General features: G+C 46.2%; 1 protein-coding gene across 2 annotated transcripts in view; it reads left to right on the top strand.

The window, feature by feature from the left end:
• The window catches only part of LOC147728110 (caspase-6-like), a 153,504-nt gene extending 129,849 nt beyond the window's left edge, over nt 1-23,655 (top strand). For both annotated transcript variants that reach the window (XM_086961997.1, XM_086961998.1), the window contains exon 8: nt 22,569-23,655. In XM_086961997.1, the coding sequence (XP_086818123.1) occupies nt 22,569-22,801 (233 nt within the window). In that variant the 3' untranslated portion in view covers nt 22,802-23,655. The remainder of the gene's footprint in view (nt 1-22,568) is intronic.
• The last annotated feature ends 222 nt before the right edge of the window (nt 23,656-23,877 follow it).

Below are 23,877 nucleotides of genomic sequence, written 5' to 3'. Positions count from 1 at the left end.
AGCATTGTAGGATACCAAAACCAGTGCGGCAGTTTACTGGACATCACCTGGGTGCCTGTCGTACATGTTGTGTCAGCCATGTGACACTGGACACAGTCCCATCAACATCTCAACGCGTTCTGCTGCCTTGGGACTATTCGCACAACAGACCGCTACTGACGAGGCCTCCCCCCGCACCACCCGGGACGCCCCACGCTGTTTTTCTGTGCTGCATTGTAGGATCCCAAAACCAGTGCGGCACCCAGGCGACATCACCTGGGTGCCGTCCAGAACTCTGCACGTTGTGCTGCCTTGGGACTATTCACACAAAAGACAGCTTCTAACCATTGTTGCTTTTTGTGGTGAAAAATGTTTAAATGTTTTTAGTTTTTGTTCCATTCGTTATAGTTAATAGTTAATAAAGTTTTATAATCTTACTTTGTTGGAGTGTTATCTATTTTTTTAAAAACGGGTGAATGGGGCCTTGAATCGGGTTATTGTCATGTGTGGGCTTTGCAAGTGTACTGCTACAGGATCGGACATTTCAAACTCAAATGCACGTTCTTTTTCTTACCTTTCCGAAGCATGGAGCGCAATAGCAGGCAGAGAAAGGGTGATGCACGTGTTGAACACTACCTGACCTGGCAAGTTGCTGGCAGTGCCCCCCCGCCCGCTCCTGAAAGAGGGCACACACACACCGCCGCCCCGAGTACTTCACAAATCTTTTAAAGACCATGCGCTTGTTCATGAGGCTTAAATGGTTTATCACCTCTTCTAGAACCCCTGCATCGACCCTCTGACGTTTCCTGGAAAAATTACCATGTAACACAATACCAAGCCCAGTCAGCTGAAACCCCCAAGGAATCGTGGGGCATATTATCAAGGGGGTTTATCTCCGCTTTTTTGGCTTTAAAAGCCATGAAAGCGGAGATAAAATTATCTCCCTATTACCAAGCTGTCGCTAACACCAGTTAGTGACAGCTAAAAGGAGATAGCGACCATCTTGGGCCCCGCTTTGCATGTCAGTGATACTTATCACTAATGACATGCAAAGTGGCGTGCCAAGATGTTAGCGACTGGAAACAGTCCCTAACATCGCTATCTTCTATTACCAACTTTTGGAGATATTCGCGCTAAGCGCGAATATCTCCAAAATCTAACACCTGCCCTGAGCAGTTCTTAGCCATGTTATCCAATGGGAGGTGGATAACATGGCTAAGAGCATTTGCTCGATAATACATGAATATCGCTGACTTTTCTGTGATAATAGCAAGGTTTATCTGCGATAAAAATCGCCGATGTGCGGCGATAATTTTTGTCTCTAAACAAGTTAGAGACAAAAATTATCGCTAGTTGTTCGTAATATGCCCCCGGGTTTTTGCTTGCAGAAATCGGGAGGCGGGAGACTAGCACTGAAATCAGTAGTCACACGCCTGAATCGGGAGGGTTGGCATGTCTGAATTCTCTACAGCTGGGGCCATAAACTACATCCGCAGGGGTAGGTGATAGCCTGGGACCAGCCTGGCATCTAAAATGGCTGCCGTGCACGACAAAATTGTGGCATTGGAAAAAAGGCAAGATGGCGCAGCCGCTGGAAGAGATGTATCAACATATATCAGCCTCCTCAGCCACCCTCAGGAAACATAGGGGATTAGGATACGTCTCCCGCACCCCCTTATACCTAGTAATTTAATTAACGAAGCACAAAATGGCGAATTCCCGTTTCGCTACCAGTTTGCGGCCCAGTTCGCGGCCCGTGAAGCGCTTCTACCGTGAAAAATAATTTTTTTTTTCTTTTCCCCACGGGACCCTTTAATAACCCCAACAACATTCCTAGGGGGTCAAGAGGGGGATACCTTGCCCCCTTTCATTAAATTCCCCCTTAGTTTTTCACCTCTTCTTCTCTCTCGATCCTACCGAGAGACAAGATGGCGGCCGCTCCGGACTGTCACGCAGCAAAAAAAAAAAAAGCTCACGCACAGCCGCTGGAAGAGATGTATCAACATATATCAGCCTCCTCAGCCACCCTCAGGAAACATAGGGGATTAGGATACGTCTCCCGCACCCCCTTATACCTAGTAATTTAATTAACGAAGCACAAAATGGCGAATTCCCGTTTCGCTACCAGTTTGCGGCCCAGTTCGCGGCCCGTGAAGCGCTTCTACCGTGAAAAATCATTTTTTTTTTCTTTTCCCCACGGGACCCTTTAATAACCCCAACAACATTCCTAGGGGGTCAAGAGGGGGATACCTTGCCCCCTTTCATTAAATTCCCCTTTCGTTTTTCACCTCTTCTTCTCTCTCGATCCTACCGAGAGACAAGATGGCGGCCGCTCCGGACTGTTTAGAATGTTGACAGACACCGGAGAGCCAATCAGCTTTCTGCGCTCAAAGTTCCGAAACGCGAAAAGTAAGCGGACCGGATCGCTGCCCGGAGCGCTGTTACAGATATATATCTTGATTTAAACGTTAATTTCTCAAAATCCACTGAAGCACATATATTGAGACCTAGCAAAGGCACATCGGGCTAACAGTCCCTACAATTTTGCCAAGTTTCGTGCAAATCCATTCAGCCGTTCGAGCTAAAAGTGAGTCCAACCGCCCTATGGAAAACTCAATGTAAAAAACGTGTTTTGGGACCCCCCTTTTTTCTCAGCCCCCCCTTGACGAAACCCCATCAAATTTTCAGGGGCTGCTCAGAAACAAAATGTGCCATTTTCCTGAAAATTTCAGCCGATTCCGTCCACAAACGCCAAAGTTATTAGACATAGAATTTTCGGAAATCCCATAGGGAAAAAATCCTAACTATATATACCTACTGGCGATAGCCAGTAGGTAATATATATATATATATATATATATATATATATATATATATATATATATATATATATATATATATACATAGATAGAGCTCCACTGCTCCCTAGCTAAGTTTGCGCTATATATATATATATATATATATATATATATCCACACGGGTTCTCAGCAAGGCACTCGAAGCATCCTGCAGCAACGCTGCCTCAAGAAAACAGCAGACCCAAAGATATTCCGTGAGTTGTTTTTTATTCTGCAACAACCAACAGCATAACGTTTCGGCCTCTCAAAGGCCTTGGTCACATGGTGTTACACAGGGAAACGGCAGAATTTAAAGTGCAAGTGCATTTAGCAGTAACCAACCAAAATAGCGTAAAGTGCAGCAGTGTGATAAACATAGTAAAAATACTACACGTCAATTTCATTTCTGACATTAAATATGCACTTAACATTGTTATCAGTTTGCCAGTGTTGGGATAAATCCCTGAAAACCCTCATCAAGCCTGTATATACAAATAAATAAAATGTACAATGTCCGGTTAAATCCATTGGTGACATTTTGTTCAGAAGAGTATAAAGACAACTCTATATCAAGTGAACCGTGCATATATCAGCAAATACAACATCATGGTCTGGGTATACAACATTATACCTGTATATGGCTAAATCCATATTGACCCTTGGGCAATACTATTTATTCTACTAGTATAACCTTTAAGACCATTGTTGATGCCCACTCAAAGCCATTCACGGGGGACAGTAACGAAAAATACATTACGATGCATGAATACCAAAAGAAGATTATTACCCCTCAATGGCATATTAATAGGTATCGGTGGTTTAAACCGGCAAACAAAACTAATAAAGACGCTACGTTGGTTGCTTAGAAAAATGTGGACATGAAGTGCAAAGTGAATGTGATTAAAAACAAAAGACAGACGCTCCAATCTGATTACAAGTATGACCATGGTGTTAAATTAATTATAATCAGGTCTGTCAAATAGAATGATAGGATCACTGAGCATATCCTTAGACAAGTGGACAAAACTTAGGTCAAAGGACCTCACTGGCCAAGCTGGAATTACATATACATAGCCGTAATGTGGGATCTTTTGAAATGACATACTGTGTTGTCCTCAAGAAACAAATATACAACAAAATGGAGAAAAAATAAGTGGTCTACAGACAGGTATAAAAATCTTCCGATGCATTAAGCCTATTGGGTGACTTGATGTCTAACATGAGGATGTATCTTGTTTCTAACCTCCTTAATGCAGCTTCTCTGTTTCCACCCCTTCTCATGGGTGCGATGGAATCAATGGCATAATACTTCAGTAACGCACTGTTGCTGTTGTGTTTTTCCCTGAAGTGCCTAGCCACGGGGTACACTGGGTCATTGGTCTTTATGGCCCTTAGGTGTTGTAGGACCCTTTTATGCACCTGTAGTTTGGAGCTGCCCACATATCTTAGCCCACATGGACATTCCAAAACATACACTGAGAATTCACTTTTACATATATATACGCACACACATAAATGTAAAATAACCTCTTAAAGACTTGGGGTCTGATGTTAGAAACTTCCATTCACAAAAAGTGGTCCCAAATAGCGCACAAAATATTTGTGAAGGGAAGTGAGTTTTGCAAACTGATGAAGTGCCAATAGGTTGGTTACAAATCATAGGGGACCTTCCTCATCAATATTCAGGAGGTAGGTCGCAAATTGCGACTTACTATGAGTGGATGCAATCAAAGGGATTGTCACCTGCTGGGGTCAGCACATCACCAAGTCTGTGTTTCTATTTAAATAAAGTAAACCTATTTTAATGTGGCCTGGTACTTTAAAAGAAATAGGGCTGCATTTAAAAACAAAGGTTTATTTTTTTATGTATCAGTTTGAGAGTTTACCCCTGGAAAACTGACGAATTCCCAACAATTTTGTTTTTTACATTCACAAAGAGGAAGGAGTTGCAATGGGAATGTGTTACCACCCGAACTCAGGTTTCAGTAACGTTTCAATAATTTTCTACCGGAATACTTACCATAACAAATTGATATTTAGATGGGACGCCCTAAACACGTACTTCCAAATAGCGATTAGTTATACAGTTCTGAACAGATTTTGTAATTCTGTAACCTGTTACGAAGTGGCAATTTGGGTTTTGTACATTAAAAAAGGCCATTTTGCACAGGTAAACCCAATGATATTGCGAATCTCAGGCTTTGCAACTAGAAAATGGCTTTGTACATGTGGTAATTGATAAATATGCTTTCATTATATCAGCATGCACATGGTGCTCAACATAAGTTTTTAGTTAAACACTGTAATGTGCATTTTTATGCACTCGCTTTTCATGAACTAGGAGTGTCATAAAATCCCTGCTGAGAATATTACACCATCATTTAGGAAAAGTATACCTGCCAGATGAGCAGCCCTTTCCATATAAGCAAGTATATCTTTGTACAGACACCCTGAATTTGGAAAGCAGGATTTACCATAAAGAAGGGGAGAAGCATGTTTTAATGCTAAAAGGTGAAAAAGGTAACAATTTGGGCCCTTCTTCAGAAAAAAAGTAAAGTGTTACATTTGCAGGTAATTATTTTCAGCAAGGGAGTGGGGGAGTGTTTAGCTGACCTCTGATCGGTGATGATGTCACAAATCTATTGTATTAATGTTCTTAATCACTCACTAACTTTTATGTCACCCAAACTGGGGGCTCCGTAACCCAGTATGTCAGCAAAATTGATGAACACTCAACTTTTAAAGTAGACCACAACTGACAGACATGCACACAATATTCACCTGAACTCCAATTTATTACACTGATAACATGCTCACACTTGCACTGAATTCACAGCCATCACAACGTTTTCTGTTGTCGTGTTTTTTGTACTAAGAATCCGTTATACTCCTCATTGCAGTGTAGTAAAGCTTGTAATGCTTAGGTGTTTGCTCATAGGTCTGTAGCACCATAAAAAAGCTCACTTAAGATGTTGGTCTGGCGCTTGTTAATCTGCGTCTTTGCTGCATGTATGGTTGTGCTTACCTGTTATAAACCTAACTTTTAGTCAAAAACAAGAAATGGGTTAACACGAAGATCGAGTGCTGTACAAAAATTGGACATTTACATTAAACAAACAATCAAACTGACACACCTCCCTGATAGTCCCAAGGCTGAGAGGCAGGGTAGGATCAGCCTAAGTGGTGTGGTGAAATGGTTCCGGATGTTGTGATTTTTCTGGATATATAAGGGGGGAGCACTGGAGGGTGGAAAAATATCATTCTGTTCAATACCATTGCCAGTATCTTTGCCGAGTGTTTATCTGCGATATCATTTCTCTTTGATGCTGACACTATCAGTTTAAAAAGGTACTATTTACAGTGGAAAAATTGAAGATTTAAGGAAATTCTAATAATCAAATAAAACAAAGGACCTCACCAGATGCAACACAGAGAAGAGCTCAACAGATGGGCTAAGGGTTGCACCAGAACTCCTACTGGGGGAAATGCAGGACTTAAATTGTGCCTTCTGAAATAGAGAAAGGGAAGGAAACATAGGATAGATGTCTCTAAATACCCCAGGATCATAAATACAGGACAGGAAATGATCATATTTCAGCTGAGCCGTCATTGCAGTGGGGTGGATCATGAGAGACAATTTGTGGTGGATACCTCAGGAGTAAGATAGCTTCACAGAAGAAGATGCTAAGTATGACGCCTCCTTCGAGCAGGAGTAGAGCTGGCAACATTACTATCATATTTAGAAAAAGCCCTTGTGGAGCTACAAGGATTTGATAGTAATGGGAGGATAAAGTCCGTGTTGGGAATGAAGTAGAGTTTTAAAGGAAATAGACAGACTTTCCTATAGAACTCCATTGAACACCATGGTGGTTGTTTACTGAGGGATGGATAGACGTTTGTGTGGCACTGTCCAATTTTGCATTGCACCCTTTGACTTTTATAAGCTGGTGCACAAGCCTACCCTCCCCCACCCTTGGCTCACCTGTGACCTCCGACTGATCACCATCCTTGAGGACCTGTCTCTGACTCCTCGAGCCACCTACCTTGTTTCTTTTGTCTCTGCTGTCTTTTACTTGTCACCTCTCTTCTTCACCTCTCAATCACACTGTACCTCTATTTTGTCTGATTTTACCCATTTTTCATTTGCTCTTGTGCCTCTGTTTAGTCTGCTTTTGTCAGGTTTTTCCCCGCGCTTTTGTGCATATGTTTAGTCCACTTTTGCTAGCTTCTCATTCTTTCGGTCCTCTGTTTTGTCTGCTTTTGCCCATTCATGTGCTTTTGTGTCATCTGCTTTTGCCCCTTATGCCACTGTTTCTGCCTTATCTCACTCTCTTGCTGTGGTCCTTCCTGCACTCCCTTCATGCCCTGTCTGCTGATCCTCCCCACTCCGTACCTGCTCCTTGTGCCCCCACTCTCTTCCCACTCTCCTACCAGCTGCGTTCTCCTCAGCGCTCCCCTTCCCTCTCCCTCAGGACCTACTTAATGGTGGCCGCAGTTGGGAACGCCAAAGGAGTGCCAAATGGCTGGCCCATCTGCACCTGTCAGTGACTGGACCGTGCCAAGTGCCAGAAAATCTGGTCCTCCCCTGACTCACCACTACCCTGCCGCATACCCTCAACCCCTGCCGCCACTCAACACTGCTGCTGCACCACACAAACCAGAGGGAGACTTCACCCGCACCTCTTTTCGCTTCACCTGCTCCAACCCAACCCACCCCACCCACAGCTCCAGCACCTTCTAAGAACACATCAGCAATGCCCAACACCTTACCTACCCGAACACCATCCCACAACCACTCACAGACTCCCCACACACCAATGTCTTGCATGCTCCATAACACCCTCTTATTGAGCAAACACACAACGGAGATCTGGGACCTGCTGGATGCAGCCACTGTTCCAGTCGTACTGTTACTCATGGAAACCTGGCTGACCGCAGCATTAAGACATCGCTGCAACCATCCCCACTAGATCATCAGGGATGACTGACAAACAGACCCAGAAGAGTTGTCATCATCTTATAAAACACCTTCAGGTGCAACACCTACGCAGAATCTGGGACCTACTGTGGGACACATCCTGGTCCTGTCTTCACGTCCTTTAAATCCCTGTCAACACATCCACACTAGTTAACTTGACTGACCATGGCATGGTCCGTTTCACAATTTGCATCCATCGTCTCAGCAGAATCTGCACAGCAGGCCCAGCAAACCTACACTGGAGCAAATCAGCTGAGGTAGATTAGACATCCGCTCTCCACAAGAACCAACCAGAGCATACAAGCCACCTAGCACACTGCATTGACAAGTTCAACAAATGGATTAGCGCCTGCGCCAACACAATAGCCTCCCACAAATGAAACTACGTAGCAAAAATAAGAACACAGGCCAAGCTTGTACACAGATCTCAGAATGACCAAATGACACTGCAAACAACCAGAACAGGGGTGCCAAAAAACAAGCCAGGGAGAAGTAGGAAAAGACATATTCAAATACACCCTGAGACGGTTCCACCACCAAGTCCGGAAAACCAAGAGGAAGACTCTAGCTGAACGCATCAACTCCAGCTCCAACAGCAGCAAAGAAATCATCACCTATGGTCAAGGTTTTCACTACACCCACAGCAGCAGCTAGCAACATCTATTTATCTCAAGAACTGTACTTTTTTTCTGCAGCAATATCACAACCCTATACAGCAACTTTGCCGTCCAACCGGATTCTTGAACCTTGCCAGAAGCCTCCTGGTGACAGACAAAGGCACCAAAAAAAACTTATAGGACACTAGAAGTACGGAAGAAATCGCAGCAGTCCTGAAGACCATACATTCTGGGGCCTTGATGAATCATTTATAACTTATAAATAATAATAAATGTATTATAAACTCCCTGCTCCTCTTTCCCCATCCCATCATCAAAAAAAGTTCAACCTCCATCAGCAAGGCCCTCACACCCATCATCAACACCGCCATCAACACAGCCAACTTTCCAGAATCCTGGAAGCACGCATCCTTCAACACCCTCCTCCGGAAGTCCTCAGCTGACCTAACCAAACTGGCCAACTATCGACGGATATCCATTCTTTAGTACCCAGTCAAGGTCCTGGAGAAAGCCATTAATAGACACCTCTTAGATCACCTCGCCAACAACCAGCTTCTCAATGCCACCCAGTCAGGCTTCAGATCGCCACAGCACTGAGAACACCCTTGTTGCAGCTACAGGCCGCCTCCATATGATCCTCGTCAAAGGGTGAACTACAGTCCTCATCCTTTTAGACCTCTCTGCAGCACTCAACACCATCTCCCATCCCATTCTAAACAGACCACTCCATGACATGGGCATTCAAGAACACGCCCTCCAGTGAATCTGCGCGTTTGTCACTGGAAAAACCCAAACCGTCTGCATACTACCATACTCCTCAAAGCACAGGAACTCATTTACACATACAAGCTGAAACCTCAGAATAATTATTGATAGCAAACGGGACATGTCCACTTCCATTAACGCAGTTGAACCGTCCTTTTTTCACACCCTGAAGATGCAGAAGAAGATTTTCAAGTGGCTACAGGACAGCTCCAGGGAAGTTGTCACCCAAACCCTCATCACCAGCAGACTGGACTACAGGAACACCTTATACACAGGAATACCCAGCCACCTCACAAAAAGATTACAGACAGACCCAAACACAGCAGGCAGACTAATCTTCAGTCTCCCATGCCAGACCCACATCACACCTCACCTAAGGGATCTCCACTGGCTCCTGATACACAGGCTTGCACATTTCAGACTCTTCACCCACATGTACAAAGAACTTGGGGTGTTGCTTGCCTGTGCCTGGCTCTAAGATGGCTGCAGCCTAGCCTACCTCCGTAAACCGTCCTAACAATCCTGAACATATCTGCACTCATCCAGGGGAGAAATCTCCTGTTATGTATTACAGCATGTGTAGTGCATGAGGAGCTACACATAGATGTGTGCACCGTCACTGGAGATGCCCCCTGAAAACAGAAGCTTGATATCCTTGGATGCCGCCTGCCGCGGGAGTGAGGAGGGCCTGTGAGGCCGCAGTGTGGGAGAGAGCCTAGACGCTGCGGAGATTGGTGAGCCGTGTACCTGGAGGATTGCCGGTTGAGAACGGACTGCAGGCGACTCTTGGCGGGTCCTAGAAAGGGTTCTGCGGAAGTCCGGCCTCTCCGTCTGATATGTGGAGCCTGACACGGTCCGCGGCGGGAGGCTTGTCGGGGCCCGGGGCAGTGACGTCTGCCCGCGCCATCAGCAGAAATCTGCGTGGAGATGAGTGGGGCTGTGAGGCGATCACACGAATCTCGCCGAAACCACAGCACCTCCCGGTGAGTGTGTTGAGTGCTGTACCTCCTTATTCCGACATCGCTGGGGCACCGTGCGTCCTGTATCTCAGGCTGGTACTTTGTACTTTGTGACGCCTCCAGCTATAAGCTGGCGCCATAGCCATGGGAGGTTTGCACTGGAGGGCTGGTGTGTACGGGATAGATCTGGGAGCGGGTGATATCTGGCAGTGAGACTTTGGTGCACTGGGGTGGGTCCCCTGTCTGTGACAACTGCGGGAGGACAGCGGAGCTACGTCTGTAAGGGTGGTACATAAACTACATAGCAGTTACTAGCAAAGCAAGGAAGGTCCAAGGATTCCAAGGCTAAACAACGCTTAATAAGCTGGTTTCATAGGTAAATGGGGACACACTCAAAGCTCTGGACCTCTTGAGCTTCGTAAGGATAAGCGAGTTTGAGAAAGGGAGAGTGTGTACTCCGTGAAAGGCAGTATTGTGCTTTTTGGGATAGATTCCCGTTCTTTCAGATTTTCATATAGAAGACACGACTACTTCGAGTTACGGTGTAACATCTTTATGGTTGTGTTGTGAGACATAGACAGCCGACAAGTGTTTCGCCCCCTAATAACGAATTGCGCCGGGGCTTTCTCAAGGCTATTTACACAAATGCAGCGTATAATACAACTGTTTCCATATTATCAAAGTTCCAAAACAGGAGTTTCAATACTCGCAGATCAAAATTCTTCTATAAGATTGTAAACCAACAGTCTGCCGGCTGGCTGGGGCTCGAACCGCAGGTCCTCTGGTACATAAACTACAGCCTTCTGTGGGGGAATTGAAGCGACCCTTGCTCCTACATCTGCATATTGCATGCAACCAACACTGCTAGAGTGAAGCAGATGAGGCTTGCATGGCTGCAAGGACTGAAATGGTGGTGTGATGTGGGGGGTTGAGCCGCGGCTACGCTGTATTCAGATCCACTAACACTAGGCTACACGACCAGCACGAGTTGCGGTCTCTAGTGTAGGCACTAATGACTCCGCATATACAAGATAAAACTCATCCGGGAGCCCATCCATACCAGGCGTTTTGTTGCGATTGAGACCTTTAATTGCAGTACGAATCTCCTGTTGGATAATAGGACCGTCTATGTCTTTCCGCGCAGCCTCCACTAACCGTCCAATCGTTGCCCCCCTGACCACTACCTTCAATGCGTCCCATTCGATCAGGTGAGATGTTGCAGTGTTCCAGTTTCGGCCAAGTAAGTGGTAATCGTGTTGGAGAGTTGCGCGAAAGGGGGCGTCTTTGAGTAGGTGTGGGTGTAGCTTCCAGGTAGGCACTGGAGTGGGTACCATGCCCCATGAAGTGTGATCTCTAGGGGGCTATGGTCGGGAAAGGTCTTGGCCAGATAGGCAGCGCTGTGGACCTTCGCAATCACCGAGCTCGAACAGAGGAGGCAATCGATTCTGGTGTAAAGGCTGTGTACCGGGAAGTAAAAGGAATATTCTTTATGAGTCTGGTACAGACAATGCCACGTATCTGAAAGTGTCCACCCTTCTCCCCTTGTAGCGAAGTGGCCCGCCAGCTTGTCAGCAGCCGTACCCTGCAGAGGGGGGTGTGATCTGTCCAGGTGAGTGTCCAGTACTGCGTTCTAATCCCCTCCCAGCACCCAGGGGATCCTCACCCAGTCCACTAAGATCCCACTCAGCTTACTCAGAAAACAGTCTTGATCATAATTAGGGGCATAAATGCATCCAAGGATCACCAGGGAGCCATCAAGAGTACCCTTCACTAGTATGTACCGTCTCTAGTCATCTACTCTGCGTTCAAGTTCAACAAATGGGACCCCATGGTGCACCCAAATAGTAGCCCTTTTAGCGAAAGCGGAATAATTCGTAGAATAAATAGTACTTCTCCACTTTTTCCACATTTTCTGCGTTTCAGAATCAGTCAGGTGAGACTCCTGTAGGAATGCCATTTGTGCCCTACGTCTAAGGAGAAATGCATGTATGCGATGTCTTTTCTGTATTGCTCCCAAGCCTCTCACATTCTAGGAGAGCAGGTTGTACGACCCTATTGTGTTAATGGACCCTGTCATGTTTCTACCCGGGGTGGGTGGGACAATAGCAATAACATGATCTTGTACAACATTAAACACCTCAGAGCCCTCCAGCAGGTAGCGTGCTTCCCAAATATCTCAATGCGCTGTAAAGGCAATAGCATAATGTATGACTAGTGCCTTACCCAACAATAATTATACTTAAAAGTATACCAGTTCACAAACTGAGCTGTACCAATAAAAGGATACAGCAGTCTCTCTGTGTCAAGCATATGCTTACTGTAATAACAAAGTCCGCAGTGGCAGTACCAACTGTCTGTGAACCGGCTGCTCTCTTCAGTTGTCAATCAGGTCATCAGCTGCTCTCGGTGTGACGGTGGGGAAGAGAATGACACTATGTTCGGAATCCGAATGTAGAGTACTGTCCTCAGAGTCTGTGGCGATTTTGTTCGAATCTTCTCGGAAGGAGCAGGCTGTCGCCAGCGCCCCCTCCTGACCCCTACGCTGCTGTTCTCGAGAGGGCCCGCACCTCCGCCGCTCCGGTTAGTTCTACAGGATCCCCCAGAGGACCGCTTCGGGAGCGCGTCCGAGTCCTGTTAGGAGCCACCCGGCTGGCTAGTTTGGCTAGATCTGACTCCCTTCACCTCTATCCATTCCTCCACATCTGCCGTGCTTTTGAAGAAGTGAATCTTCTTGTTGTGGATTACCTTCAGTCTGGCGGGATAGAGGAGGGCATATTTGAGCTGTGCGGCTTGTAGCTTCTTCTTTACCACCTGGCAGGAGGACCTCTGTCTCTGCACCATCACTGTGTAGTCCGGGTATAGAGAGACGCAGTGGTTTTCATACTGAATCAACGTCTTCTCTCTAGCCTTCTGCAGTAATATGTTGCGGTCTCTATAATTAAGGATCTTCACGATCAGCGGGCGTGGCGGCTTCCCAGGTCTAGGCTGTCCCATCGGTATTCTATGCGCTCTTTCCACGCAGAAGTAGGGGGGAGAGTCCCTCCTGAGCCACATGTTCCCTGAACCAGGTTTCCATGAAATCAGCCGCTCTGCTCCCCTCACAGCATTCCGGCAGACCAAAAACGCGGATATCATTGTGTCGGTTTCTGCCTTCAGCGTCCTCCACCCAGTCCGTGAGCGTGGTCACTTGTTGTTGAATCTGCTGCAGGGAGGAAGAGTGTGCCGTCACCGTTGGGGTGAGGTCCGCAAGGGATTGGCGGTGCGTCTTAACCCTGTCTGCAAGTTTGGCAGGATCCGCCTTCAGCAGAGTCAATCCTGTAGTGAACGTGCCCATCTGCAGCTCCATCGCAGCCCTGGAGTCCCGAATCTCTTGCAGGATGAGGTCTAGTTTGTCTGGCATTCCCCCCGCTTGGTCGACTAGGTTCACCCTAGGCGAAGGGGGACGGCCAGTCTGGCCCGACATGGTAGGAGGGGGCTCAGTTCTTTGTAGTCCGTCCGCCGTCTTTGCCCGGTTTCTTCCCATTGCCAGACGTCGACTCCCGCCCGCATGGTAGGGCGTCCCCACAGTAGGGCTCAGAAGAGTGCCAGTCTCACTCCAAGAAGCAATAGCATGCAACAACGTATTCCGGGTGGGCTCCAATGGGGGGGGGGCTTTCTCCTGCGTACTCTGGGCCCCAGCAAAGCAACGGAGCACAGCCCCAGTAGGTAGCAGCGCCCCCAGCAGCGCGGTAAGGTGCAGGGTCACAAGGGTGCTAATAGAGCGCCACCTTCTCTCCCCCCCCTATGCACAGGGCTACTCTCACCTCACCTGCGCCTCCGGCCGTAGGTACCAGCCAGTTCTCCAGGGCCCAGTGAGCAATGCCCAGTCAGCAATGCCCAGTCCTCCGCACTACATGAATGGGGTCCCTAGCGTATACACCACTCAGGAGGGGCCTTGGGGCGCAGGGGGGACACCAGACCGTCAGCGCTGGGGCCTTCAGTCCTCAAACGAGTCCAGAGCAGGTCCCACAATCCAGAGCAGCCTGGCAGTAGTGGCCTCCACAAGCTCCACTCTGCTACAATCTTTGTCCCAACCTCAGCGCTGATATCAGCTACAGGCCTCAGGGCCTGAAATGTCTTGAAGCGCCACAGGTGCTGCCTCAACAGTCATGCCAGCACTCCAATTCGCGGGGGGCATCAATGTAGAGTAGGCCCGTGCAGCCTCCCCGCCTGCCGCCACAGGCTCCAGCGAGGTATTTCAGCGACTCACCGCTAGCGCTCTACTCCTGCCGCCATGCCTCCAGGGGGTCCGGCCCTGCCCGGCAGATCCCCCGGGCTCTCGATCGCATATTGTCTCACCTCAGGGGGAGGACCACGATGATCGCTGAGATCCCTCAGTAGAGAGGCCCTGAGCCCCGCATCCCTCGCAGGTCCGCCCTCGAAGGCAGTCCCCGGCTGCCGTCAGTGCTGCATGAGGAGCAGGCCGCAGAGCGTGTTGGCTTCCCCAAAACACTCCACAATGCCACTCAAGCCCCCACACCTCCACCGGGGGTCTCAGGTCGTCCTCTCCAGCAATCCCGACCCGATTGAAGCAGATGGTCAGCGTCGGATCAGCGATTCCCCCGGGAGGGTCCGGAGCTCTATAGAGCCACGACCGCCATTGCCGAAGGCTTAGCCACGCCCCCCTGAACGTACGAACACCTAACATTAATCACTGAGTCTGGTTCCTGACCTTGAACGTTAGGGGCCTCACTGATTTCAGGAAGCTGCGCAAAGTGGTTGCCTATCTTAAGCAACACAAGGTGGATATTGCATTTCTCCAAGAAACACATCTACCACCTGATAGCAATATGCTCACACATAAGCATCTCCTGAGACCATTCCATGCTGCTGGGTTTACCACACATGTGAGAGGGGTTCTGACATGGGCAAATCCAAAACCAGGCATTACATTGGAAGGGTTAGACATCGACCCAAATGGCAGATATGTGATATCGAAGTGCCACGGACAGGGAGTGGACGTAAATGTAGTTAACATCTACGGCCCCAAATATGACGATCCACAGTTTTATTATACACTAGCCGCCCGTCTGATGAAGGATGCCGATAAGCCACAAATATGGGAAAGCGGTTTTACCTGTGTCGTAGACCCGTCCCTAGATCGCTCGAAAGGCCCACCCGGCATCCCTTAGCAGTGGCTAGGGCACTTGGGGATGTTACTGTGCAAATGGACCTATTGGACATCTGGCGTATGCGTTCCCATGAGACAGGAGGTTTCTCCCACTATTCAGCCCCATATGACATATATACTGGAATTGATTATTGGTTAGTCTCTAGCACGCTATTCTCCGGGTGGTGGATTGCACCCCCCTCCCTCGCTCATTTTCTGTCCACTCTCCGGTATTGATGGATATTGAAATACCCCCAAGGAAGAGCTCCCCTTTCACATGGAGGTTCTCCCCCCTATTCCTTGCTAGATGCAGTCTTTAAATCGGAGATGGCTACGGCCATAGAGGATTTTTTAAAATACCAACATTGGTATGGTTGATCATTTCACTACTGTATGGGAAATGTTTAAAGTTTTCATTAAAGGGGTGACCATCTCTAAGCATGTGAGGGTGCTTCGCTCATTAAGAAATAGGTTGACAACACTTGAAGTGCAACCAGCTGGTATGGAAAGGTCACTTGCAGGGTGGGGATACTGGGGTCTCAGAGGAGCTTAAAAAAACACTGGAGGAATACCATGAGGTGGCGGATAGTCAAGTGAAGCATAAGGGCAAATATGCTACTGCTAAAACTTACAGTGAGAGTGAAAGCCCGGGCTCAGTTCTCGCTGCGCTGCTCAGGCGCAGCGAGAATCTGGCGTGATTGTGAAGTTGCGGGGCGAAGATGGTGGACTGTTGCGGAAGCCATCAGAGATGGCCGACAGATTTCCCAGATAATATGCAGATCTGTACAGCTCTAAGGTAGAGACGGGTAGAGAAAGATGATATAGCAGTGCTAGAATACCTAGAGCACATACAAATGGAGAAGTGTGGCTCAATGGTTAGAGCGGCAGACCTTGATGCAGAGCTCTGGCCCGGGACCAGGGTTTGATTCCCGCCTCGGCGGGTCTCGGGCTCAAAATTTCCTTGGACCTGCTATTCTCGCCTCAGTGCCTATTCTAATCATGTGTACCAGGCTGCAACTCTGGGCAATAGCTTGCTTAATCTCCACAACGGCCCCAACAGCGCTGGGATGCCTGGTTTTACCATGGGGGTGCCCAGGAGTGGACACTTCACAGGGAAAAAGCAGGAAGGGTTCCTATGTGGTATGAGTACAGCGCCTAGATGCTCTGGTGGTGAGTCGTGCGCTATATAAGTACCAAGTTATTAAATGCCATGGCTTATTAATGATCATAGGGAGCATCTAATGGCTCCGCTGCATCCCAATGAAATACGGACTGCTCAAAGGTAGCGGTCCAGGACTGGACGGGCTCACAGTGACCTTCTACAAAGCATATATAGAACCTCTCATTCCTCACTTAATAACTCTCTTTGAGGAGATGGTAGAGAGAAGGTTGTTGCCCCCCCTCAATGAGGGAGGCTTAAATGTGACTGCTGAAACCAGGCAAACCTCTGAATGAATGCTCATCCTATAGGCCACTGTCACTTCTAAATGTCAATACAAAAATCTTCGTTGAAATTCTAGTGAACAGATTGGCTCCCTTAGTTTCGATTCTAGTTGGGCAGGAGCAGGTTGAATTTATACCGGGGAGTATGCTCACATATCATTTGAGAACGGTATTTGGGGCTATACAGCATATAAAACTAGAAGTCAGGGCAGCTGCTGTCTTTTTAGATGCAGAGAAGGCTTTTGACTCAGTGGAATGGGTATTTACGAAAGATGTGCTGAGAAGGGTTGGAGAGGGTGAGGTCTTCCTCCAATTGGTCGCTGTCTTATATAACATGCCAGCTGCCTGGGTCAGAGTTGGTGATTCGGTCACGTCTCCCATTGGGATATCGAGAGGTGCAAGAACAAGGACGCCCACTATGCCCACTGCTATACGCCATAGTTGCGGAGCCATTGCGTGTGCATTAAGGGAATATCATGGGAACAGGGGACTAAGGTTTCCCAATTATAATCTCATAGTGTCTACATACGCGGATGATATGCTGATATATGTCCAGAATCCAGGGACCAATCTGACCCCTGTACTTAATGAGGTGATGATATTCGGTGCCATATCAGGCCTCAGAGTCAATTGGGCTAAGTCTGTTATTTTCCCTTTAACTGCGGCTCTGCCACCAACGGAGTTGGACTACCCATTGCAATAGTCCAATGACCCGATTCGCTATATAGGCATACAGGTCCATGCAGATTAGACTCTGGTGCTACATGAGAATTACGGAAAGGCTATCTCCAGACTTGAGGAGGATAATCAATGGATTTGCCCCCCTTTATCACTTTTTAGGGCGTATTTCTTTTATGAAAATGATTGTCCTCCCTAGATTTTTATTTTTGTTTCAAAATATCCCGATGAAACTCCCGAAACATATGTTTAAAGTATTCCGTTCAATATTAATACAATTAGTTTGGGAAGGAAAGCACCCTAGAGTCAAATGGGACATACTCACGTTATCTAATTCAATTGGAGTCCTCAGCACTCCAGACTTAGAACTCTCTTACCGAGTGTTGCAGTGCTCCCTTACACATTACTGGATATAAGGCCCACAGAATCTTCCACATTTACAGATTGAAAAGATAGCTGCTGAACCTTTTACTCTTCCCCCAAAAACTGTTCCAGACCCCTTCCAGACTAACTGTTAGCATGGGACCCTATCGTTCCACCTCGAGGGTACTCTCTAAGGGGGTGCCACAGGGCTCATGTCTAAGCCCCACATTATTTAATGTGTATGTGGCCCCCCTTGCAGCGATTGTGAGAAGGTTTGGGTTCACACCAGTGTCATATGCTGATGACACACAGCTGCTTTTTCCTTTCAACTCTCTGACACCCGATGTGAAGAACAAATTTGCCGAGGGCATGAGAGCGGTGTCCCACTGGATGGCTACCAACTGCCTCCAGTGTAATGTCGGGAAGACGGAGGTAATGCTATTTGGGAAAGCTAGCATGCTCTGGTCTCCCGACTGGTGGCCTTTAGATCTTGGCCCCGTCCCATGCCCAAAGCCAATTGTTAAGAACTTGGGGGTAAAACTAGATCAGACTTTGAGTTTAAAGGAACATGCTAACTTTGTTACAGGAGCTTGTTTTAGAACAATTGGCCAGTTAAGGCGAATCTTCCCCATGCTGCCTGACAATCACAAGAAGACCCTTGTACAGGCACTGGTGATAAGTCGCCTAGACTACTGCAACGGCCTCCTCATATCAGCAAACGAGGAGGCGTTAAATCGTTTGCAGGTGGTCCAAAATACGTCAGCCAGATTAATTCTGAATGCTCCCGCAAGGAACCCGTCCAAACCTCTGTTAAGTCATCTTCATTGGTTGCCCATACGACAACGTGTCACATTTAAAATCTTTTGCTTAGTGCACAAATGTCTCTATGGGCAAGGCCCCAAATATCTGGCACAAAAATTTCAGATATATAAACCTGAACGTTTATTACGTTCGAGCAATCAATGCCTACTGGAAACCCCCAATGTAAAAAAAGTCAGACAAGGTGGACGTGCCCTATCATTTATTGGCCCTACCATGTGGAATAAACTTCCTTCTGACCTAAGACACAATGACAACCACCTGTGTTTTAGGAAGACCCTAAAAACTCTCCTGTTTCAGATGGCATAATTCTTCATATGGCTTCCACAGAAACAACATACTTCAGAACTTTTGCGAGCAAAGCGCGGAGATACCTTTTGGTCGATTCCTGCGCGATACAAGCAATTAAATAAATAAATAAATAAATAACTGGCCTCCTGGACTCTATCAACTCCACGATCCATACATGGCAGGACCTATTAAACAGACAGGCAGGTGCTCTACTGTACTACCCTTTGATTCCAGTGGAGTGGTGTTACTGGCTCCCAGTTAGCCAAGAAAAACAGGTACTGCAAGTTCTAACAGCACTTAATGTTAGTAAGATGGGTGATTTGTTTTTAGATGGTTGTGCACGGGGTTGGGCTAAGATTGTAGCAGAGGGGCATGAATCCACGCCGCTCACACTATATCACTTCTACGAAGTCAAACATGCACTGCGCGGTCTACTTGGTGATGACATGCAGGAACCTCCTGAGTTCTGTCCCTCTCATTTCTCCTACCCCCTCTTTCCCTTCTAAGAGTATTACCACAATGTTGTAAATAGAAGCCTGGTATCATTTAGGTTGCTTTATTCAAGATAGTCAAGTCTTCAAGATGTTAATAATAAGATATAGAGAAGACCCACCAGGAGTGACCAGCTTGCCACTCAGCCTGCCTGGTTCCAACTGCCAGTTGTCACCAGGCTAAGCCCCAAACACTCCATGATGTCACCAGAGGTTCTAGTGGTGACATCATGTGGATGACAATGAAATCCCACAGGTAGAAAAGAGACAGGCTAAATACAACACACAATTTATATTATGACACAAGAGGTCAGGAGGACGCATTTCACCAAAGCCAGACGGGAATGGCAGGATGACCTTGAGGTAGTTATTGACGATAGCACATGGCGTTATTGCTGCGAAGCAATGCAGCACATTTCGTTCAACGGGAGGCATCGCCTCATCCACTTTAAATTTCTTAAGAGGGTCTATTACACAGCGTAGAGACTATTCAAGTACGGCTTAAGGGACACTGCAACTTGCGATCGATGCAAAGAAGGAGTGGCTGGGGTCATGCATGTCGCCTGGCTTTTCCCAAAGATTGCAGAATTTTGGGATAGGATCGTACATAATTTAAACAAAATCACAGGTCTCTCACTGATGCTAGATCCAATGTTAGCATTGTTGGGGTACACACAAAATCTGAAGAAGGGGTTAGACGCCTGATAGCCATGGGTTTTGTGCCTGCTAAAGGCAGAATTTCAATGTGCTGGGCTAGAGGCCCAGTCCTGAAAGTAGCCAGTTGGTCTAAAGATATGCTCTATACGTAGTCCGAAATTTATAACAAACTATTACCTCCTCAAAATCTTCCTAAAAATGTTTGGGGATTATACAAACAGTGGGCCCGATTCACAGAACTAATTTATAACAAAATCCTAAACTTACTACTTTTGGTATTCACAGAAGGCATTTAGTAGTCTTAAATTAGGATTTTGTCCTAAATTAGGATTTTGCATTAAATTAGGATTTTGTTGTAAATTAAACTTAAGTTTAATTTAAGTTTGTTTTAAGTTTAATTTAAGACAAAATCCTAATTTAAGACAAAATCCTAATTTAAGACTACTAAATGCCTTCTGTGAATACCAAAAGTAGTAATTTATGGCCAGATTCATCAAAGTAAAATCGGCTCGCAAAGGGCCAGATTCTGAGAATCCGGCCCTTAGCGAGCGCTATTTTTGCATTTGGGATTCATCATCCCAAATGCAAAAATCGCAATTACAGAACTCGCCTAATTGCGAAGAATCGCATTTAAGGAATCTCAATTAGAGATTCCTTAAATGCTGTTCATGAACCTTTTAAAAATTGCGAATTCGCATTATGGGGCCGCTATTTACCGCGAAGTGTAGCTTCATGGTAAATAGCAAAAACTTATATGTTACACACACACATGTCCTTTGGACATGTGTGTGCGCAACACCTGTGTACTTTTGCATTTCAGGGGTGCTACAGGGTGTCTTTTGGACACCCTGGCACCCTTGAAATCGCTTCCTTATTTGCGATTAGCCTTGAGGCCCATAGGAATGAATGGGGAAGCCATTCCTTATTTGCGATTAGCAATTAGCTAATCGCAAATAAGGAAGCAGTAGAAATCGCAAAATTAATTGCGATTTCTACATGCATCCCATTTTGCGAGTCTTTAATAGCAATTCCTTAATAATCGCTATTAAGGACTCGCAAAAGAGGACAGTGATGAATCTGGGGGTTAGGATTTTGTCGTAAGCTAGTTTTGTGAATCGGCCCCAAAATCTTGAAGGGAAAGACACTGGTGAACCGGAAGGAGAACACATTGAATACACAAGTAAGGGTGGGCTTAGGGCTTCGCTCCGTCCACGTAGTGTGCATAGTGTTGTCTATTTCGCGATTCGCGAAGTAGGCATCACTACGCACAAGCCATGGCGGAGCGAAGTAGCCTGCCACCCGCCTCCCTCCCGCCCTCTTGTAAAGGCCCTGGCAACGATTTAAAACAATGTTAAATACATTAAAACGACTTACCTCACATGCGGCGTCCCGAGGCTCCCTCTTCCTAGTTTCTCGCCACGTCTTCCTGCCAAATGCGCATGCGTAGGCACATGCGCATTTCTCGCGAGAAAGACGTGGCGAGAAACTAGGAAGAGGGAGACTCGGGACGCCGCATGTGAGGTAAGTCGTTTTAATTTATTTAACATTGTTTTAAATCGTTGCCAGTGTATTTACAAGAGGGAGGGAGGCGGGCGACGCGTAGTGGGGCTACGCGAAGTGTGTGGGTGGAGGTAGCTTCCTCCCCACTTTGCGGAGCTTCGTGTAGCCCCACTAGGCACACTATGCCCACCCCTATACACAAGCTAGTTCTTAATTCAGGCGACTCTTTGAATGCTGTTTAAAAGAGTAGTTGAATAAGCTGAACAATGTGGAACCTGATCATAAGTATATAGCATGTTTGTGACATTTATTGTCCTAAGTATGTGGTTCCATATCGGTCTCCTGTCTCTCCTAATGCTATGTCTGTTATCCTAGTAAGTCACTATGTGTGCATACAGTGTCTGTTCCTACTCACTGTATACTGTCAATGTAATGTTCTATTGTAGAACGATTAAATAAAACAATTTAAAAAAAAACATGTACTATGAACTTCACAACGCAGGCCCTGCCTGCATGAACAGCCAAGTACAATTCTACCACTTCTCCAGCCACTGCCATTCTGCTGGACTCTCAGTAGCACACCTACACATACACAAAAGTAAATCAGGAGGTCGTGCTTTCTCACATATTGCTCCTTAAACCCCAACGACCTCCCACAACACATGAGAAGAGCCTCCTTCTCCCTTCTTGAATCCCACAAGAAGCTGAAGACCTGGCTTTTAAAGTAATTACCCTTCCCAGGCCAACTTCACACACTGTGCCTGGATACTCTCACGGGAGATTGTGCTCTATAAAAATGCTGGTAACAATATTAAGTACGTTGAATCTTTGCTTTATGTATCTCTGTGGAATGCGCACCTATGCAAAACATTAGTAAATAAACTCCCATTTATTTATTTGGTTAGAACCTCAGTACACCCATTAAAAGGATTCCTATAGCATAATTTAGGAATAATGGCCATTACATGTTTTGTAATTGGTATTAAGCATTAGACCACTTCCTCGCACCTCTTTGTAACCCTCTTATTCTGTGTTTCCCCAGGTTACTATTCCCACCGTGAGACAGTGTATGGTTCCTGGTTCATTCAAGATCTATGCAACACAATGAAACAATATGGCTCTTCCCTGGAAATGCTTGAACTACTGACCCTGGTGAACCGGAAGGTGTCTGCACGTCGTGTGGACGTGTGTAAAGACGCCAATGCAATTGGAAAGAAGCAGGTGCCCTGCTTTGCGTCCATGCTCACTAAAAAGCTGTACCTGCGCCCAAAATAAAATTCAGGCTGGGGGGCGCCTTGTTAATACTTGTCCTGTGTGAATTATGGAAAAAGGGAAGACATATTTTGTATGTTTTTATAGTTAACAGTTTTTTCTATAGATTACATCCAGTCTGGTTGATTTACTCTTACTCGACTGACTGAAAAGCATGATAATGTTATTTGGGACTTCTTGATGCTAGGAACTGTTAACACGTGCGGAGAGTTAGTTAGATGGTCGTTTTTGATAATCAGATTTATTTGACGTAATTGCCCTTTCACCAGGGCTGAAATCTGAGATTTGCATGATATTTTACATTTTATACCGTAGAATTATATAATGTTGGTCTTCCACTGAGCAGCTTGCAGTCATGCTTAGTACTTTTTTTAAAAAATCACATTTTCATGAAATGGCATCTTCACTTGACAATACAGATCTGTGTTCACTAGATTGTTGCTTTTGAAATTTGGAATCACTCAGGGAGCTATAAAACCAGAATCTGAAAGGTGCATATCACTGTGGCATGAGCCACTAGGGCAGGGAATATTTGTTCTGCTTCATTCCATGCAAACGTCAATGTGTGGAGCAAATATAGAAACTGAATATCTGTACTGATGGCAATAAACTGTACAACCCCCTTCAGTGTCTGTGCTGACCACCTGGCGGCTGGTCATTTTTCTATTCTACCATTTCAGGGAGATATGTGTAAATTGTTTTGTTATGGTGAAGTAATTACTTTTGTGTCCTATAACTGACTCAATGTTAGCAATAAACCGAGGAGAAAGGGAAAAAAATTATGACATGAAGCCTTTTTCTTGTCAACAAATATGTTTATGAATGAAAAATAAACTATTTTTAACTGTGTTACTCAATTTCCTTGTATTTTTAGGTCTGGCACTATCTAAGACCTTTTGATTTTACCTAAATTCTATGTATGCTATGCTTATACTATTTGTCAGCCAGCCGTTTTCATCCATTGGTTTGTTATTGTGTGATTTACATTTTTCTGCCGCTCACTACAGCGACGGCATGGCGCAGTGATTACGCCCACTTCCACTGCACTGAGAATGACAGCGTTTAGCCCTTTAACAAGG

This window comes from Lissotriton vulgaris, chromosome 3_1 (assembly GCF_964263255.1).
Source record: "Lissotriton vulgaris chromosome 3_1, aLisVul1.2, whole genome shotgun sequence".
Lineage (NCBI taxonomy): Eukaryota > Metazoa > Chordata > Amphibia > Caudata > Salamandridae > Lissotriton > Lissotriton vulgaris.
Note: the sequence above shows the minus strand (reverse complement) of the source record. Positions and strands in the feature narration are given on the sequence as shown.